General features: G+C 36.1%; 1 protein-coding gene across 1 annotated transcript in view; it reads left to right on the top strand.

Moving 5' to 3' along the window:
* The first annotated feature begins 640 nt into the window (after positions 1-640).
* UBE2QL1 (ubiquitin conjugating enzyme E2 Q family like 1) overlaps positions 641-4,894 on the top strand; it is an 83,961-nt gene continuing 79,707 nt past the window's right edge. Inside the window, exon 1 of the mRNA XM_053713079.1 lies at positions 641-2,134. Coding sequence (XP_053569054.1) covers positions 1,271-2,134 — 864 coding nt within the window. The 5' untranslated portion in view covers positions 641-1,270. The remainder of the gene's footprint in view (positions 2,135-4,894) is intronic.

Genomic DNA, 4,894 nt, shown 5'->3' with positions numbered 1-4,894 from the left:
TGTACTGCTATGTGGAGAAACCTATAACAACCAGAATTAATCAATGAAACGTCCTTGCTAGAAACAAGTACTTTAGGTAGTGATTTTATTGAACGTCAAGCATATACATCTAAGAGAATATAAATGTTCAGACATAGAACTGTTCTTCACTATCAATTAGTAAATTATTTTTGTGTTGTATAGGGGCTCTACTTATCAATACTGATACATTTCAATATATTTATATTTGGGTCAAAATGCAAATAAACAGCACGTTTGTAAAATGAAGGAGTTGGAAAATAAAATAAAGTCGTGACCTAGGTATCTTTACTCTCTTACAGAACTGATGCCTCAAACAACCCCCCTCCCCCCTCTCTCCTATGATGCAGAATAGCTGCAGACCCAGCAATTTGGGATGCAGCGCAGGTAATGAAGGGGAGATGCGTTATATGTCTGACGTTGTTGTGTAAGGGGAGTTGCTACTGGATTAATCATAGGACATTTTTAATTCTAATGTAACCAGTCGTGTGTCTGCCTTGCCTGCTGCTACATGTGAGCTGCAGTGCTCCTTCCCTCCTCCTCCCCCCATTCTAAAGCAGCCCTCCCCCTCTTTTGTGAGGTCTGCAGATAAGAGACAGAAGGGATAGGACTGGCAGACGATCAGTACTATTTCACTGCACCAGGAGGAGGTGAACACAGAAAGAAAGAGATCAGGATCACTGCAGAAGAGCTGCAACATCAATACTGCATTCAGCAGCATCGGCACAGCTAGCAAGGACAACATTAAGACTTGGATTTGTCTGCTGGAGAGAAAACAGATCCTAGAAAAGAAATTTCCACTGATGATCACAAAAAGGAAAATAAAGCCAGATCTATTGGAGGTCAAGCTGGTTACATCCTGGCATTGAATGGGGATTAATACAAGCAGAGCAATGCAACCCCCCTGTCACAACAGACTGATCCACTTTCACCAGCGTTTATGAATCAGCCTGTGAATATTTACTACACTGTCATTTTTTTGCTGGGAGGAGCTGTACAAACTGCAATTTGATTTTGTATTTTTCTTTTATTATTTTGTTTTTTCTGGTACTGGTATTCGAGGTAGAACAATTATGGATTTACTTTAACTGTGATCTTTCTACTGCAATGGTGCAAGTTTAGGAAGCCTGGGGATTGTGTACATTAGAATTGCTGGTATTGCAGAAGTGTTGTGTTCTGAAGCTGTGTACTACACCGCAGTATTATTCTAATTATTTTTGCTGGCAGTTTATTAATATAAAGACCCTGGGAAATGGCTACTCTCTTAAGAAAAATAGGACTTATTCGTCTGCATGACAGGGAAACTGAAGACCCCAAGCATTCCCATCACCGCAGCCAGCAAGGGTCACTGAAGTGTAGCAAGGGAAAAAACAGCAGTAACAAGCAGCTGCAAGGGGGATCAGCTGGAGGAGGAGGGGGTGTTGGTGGTGGGAGCAGTGGAGGTGGAAGTGGCGGATGCTCCAGTAATAACACGCAGACCACTGAAGGCATCATTGGGCAGGCTGAGATCAAGGGCAAAAAGGTAGAACAGTGCCACAAGGACAAGCATGGTACTGCTGGTGGTAAGGAGAAAAACAGTACCAAAGAGACTAGTACTCCAACTATAACTAAGGAATCCAAACACCAAGGTGTTGGTGGTGGTGGTGGTGGTGTTGTTGTTGGTAATGGAGGGACAGGTAATAAGCAAGGTGGCGGGTCCTCCCTGCAGCCCCTGGTGCCCCCCAACAGGCAGCACTGCACCCAGGTGAGGAGCAGGAGGCTGATGAAAGAGCTCCAAGACATCCGCAAGCTAAGTGACCACTTTATCTCAGTGGAACTGGTGGATGACAGCCTCTTCGACTGGAATGTAAAGCTACACCAGGTGGATAAGGACTCCACCCTGTGGCAGGATATGAAGGAAACCAATACAGAATGTATCCTGCTCAACCTCACTTTTCCGGACAACTTCCCTTTCTCGCCCCCATTCATGAGGGTGCTCAGTCCTAGGCTAGAGAATGGCTATGTGTTGGATGGTGGGGCCATCTGCATGGAGCTTCTCACCCCCAGAGGATGGTCCAGTGCCTACACGGTGGAGGCAGTCATGAGGCAGTTTGCAGCTAGCCTGGTTAAAGGGCAGGTAAGCTTGGAACCACTGGATGGCACTATTTTTATTTCTGTGATCATTTTCTTTTGAGTTATTATTCTTTTAGTAGTTACAGTATTTTTAATTTGGACATATTATTTTACTGTTTATCTCACATAGTATTCAAAAGATTTACTGGTGTAGTTTAAGCACTATGCAATTTGTGATAGTTTTATTTATTTATTTTAATTTAAGGATTCTTTCTATTTGAGCCCATCATACAATATGGATCACTGTGTAAATAAATCAAATGTAATTATATTACATTGTATCATTACTTGTTAACACTAATCATATGTGACTTTATTACATTGTAGCAGTGTTTGTTAACACAGACCATGTGTGATTTTATTACATTGTAGCATTGGTTGTCAAAGGTTTTACTTTTTTTTTTTTAATTAAGTGATTTTTTTTTTTATAAAAAACAAAAACATGCTGTGCTCATATACAGACCCCATAATAATATTTTGAAATCAGTAAAACATAAAACACACAATCCTGACCCAGTTGGTTTCTGTTAAAATACAATATCAATATGTTCATCCTTGTAAGACAATCTAGGGACATTAGAAACAGAGTGTTCTGTTCAGTATAAAAAACAACATATCACTTTAAAGAGTGGGCAGGATGATTATAGCTCCAGAGTTCTACAATTTCCATTGTACCACACACATGTTTCCTATGTAAAACAAGAATATTGTATTGGTTCAGATAATACCAAACATGATCTATTATGGTCTGGTACCAGATATTTAAAAAAAAATAGTATATTCTGTATGCAGTGCATGTATGCATATAGATTAGAATATCAAAGAGATTAACTATAGGAGAACATTGTATTTTAAATCTATCATTATTGCATTTGCATTAATACCAGAAAGACTCCTAAATGAGGCTTGAACACAACATTGAATTTTCCATATAGAAAAGATAATAATTTATTCTTCCTTGTTAAAGGGACAGTACACTGTAAAATTGTTTTTCCATTAATGTATTTTAAATGACTTGTTATACCAACTGCAGAGTATAAAATATTTGAGAAATTCAAATTTTCATGCTTATTTGAGTATATGAAGTAGCTGATTTTGTGCTTTGAAACCACAGCCTATTGCAATGGGTTGAACTTAAAGGGACATTATACACTCATTTTTTCTTTGCATAAATGTATTGTAGATGATCTATTTATATAGCCCATAAAGTTTTTTTTTTTAAATGTATAGTTTTTCTTATTTTTAAATAACATTGCTCTGATTTTCAGACTCCTAACCAAGCCCCAAAGTTTTATGAGAATACAGACGTATACCTACTCCAGCTTGCTCCTGTTTGTGTAAAGGGTCTTTTCATATGCAAAAGAAGGGGGGGGGGGGAGTGTCTTATTTCCCACTTGCAGTGGGCTTTCCAACTACCTTTTCAACAGAGCTAAACTAAGAGGTTCTAAGTAAGTTTTGAAACATTTTTATACTGGATTTTTATATCAGTATCTGTGCATCTTATTCTTTATAGTAGTGTCTATTACATGCAGTTATATGAAAATGAGTGTATACTGTCCCTTTAAAGGTGATATCAGATCTCATTATGTTCTAAGTTTGTGTAAACAGACTTGCTTCCTTAACTATTATTTGGCTGGAACACCAAAGCTCAATACATAGAGAGAACAATGGAAAACGATCATTTTATTACTTAACTATCCTGCATCCCACTGAGAGTGTAATCTCTTCTGCTGTCTGTGTATACTTAGGCTATTCAATAGCCTATACTCCAGTATTAATTTTTTCAGTGTAGGTGGCGATACCACAGGCTAAATCAGCTATTTCAAATGCTGAAATAGGAGTAAAGGAGCTACTTGTAACCAATTTAATACACTCTAGCAGGTTAAAAGGATCATTGGGAATAACTTAAAGGAGAGAATTTTTTGGGTGAACTGTCCCTTTATGGACACATTTTTATAATATCAAATAGATATAATGTTGTCTTCATTATGCTTAATTTCTCATTGACCTGATGAAAATAAATAATTAAATAAGCTATGATCAAATTCAATGTAAAGGTTATGTTTGTATTATTAGCTTTATTATGACCAAACCTATAATAAAGAGCAGTGTGATAATATTATAAAAAATAAGTGCTAGACATTAATAACCATATATTACAGCAATAACATGCTACCAAAATGCCTATCATCTGATATGACCTGTCTACCATTTCCTTAGGGCTTACATTCACTATCAAAAATACAAAATAAATATATATATTTATTTTCCAACCACTAGAAAGATGAGAAAATAATGAAATGTGGATCTCTGGTAAAGACAGAAGATAATTAGATGCTAATGGTTCATACTTGATGAATGAACACTGTGTCCCTTATGCACAGTGTGTATGAATAGTAAACTTATTTACATGGTAAAACATACATAATGAAACAATTACATAATTAGAAGCTAATTTATAGTATATTTATTTTGAAAAAAAGCCAGTCTTAAACAATAGCAAAACATAATTGTATATATTTTCAATATTGGGTATTATTTTGCTAAATGTACACTAGACAAACATATCTACCATATCTAAATATACATTGGTATTTCTAACTTTTACTAAATATTTGTATATAGCAGAAAAAAAAATGAAACTTATAGAAACATAATTTATCTTCTCTTGTATAATATTTTTTTTTTTTTGTTTAAATGATAACCTGAAAAAGAGAATAAAATGAGATGTTATTGTTATACATTAACACAATGTAACGTGGTT

The sequence above is a fragment of the Bombina bombina genome, chromosome 5 (assembly GCF_027579735.1).
Source record: "Bombina bombina isolate aBomBom1 chromosome 5, aBomBom1.pri, whole genome shotgun sequence".
In the NCBI taxonomy this organism is placed as follows: Eukaryota; Metazoa; Chordata; class Amphibia; order Anura; family Bombinatoridae; genus Bombina; species Bombina bombina.
The sequence above is the reverse complement of the archived record's forward strand: the minus strand, read 5'-3'. Positions and strand labels throughout refer to the sequence as shown.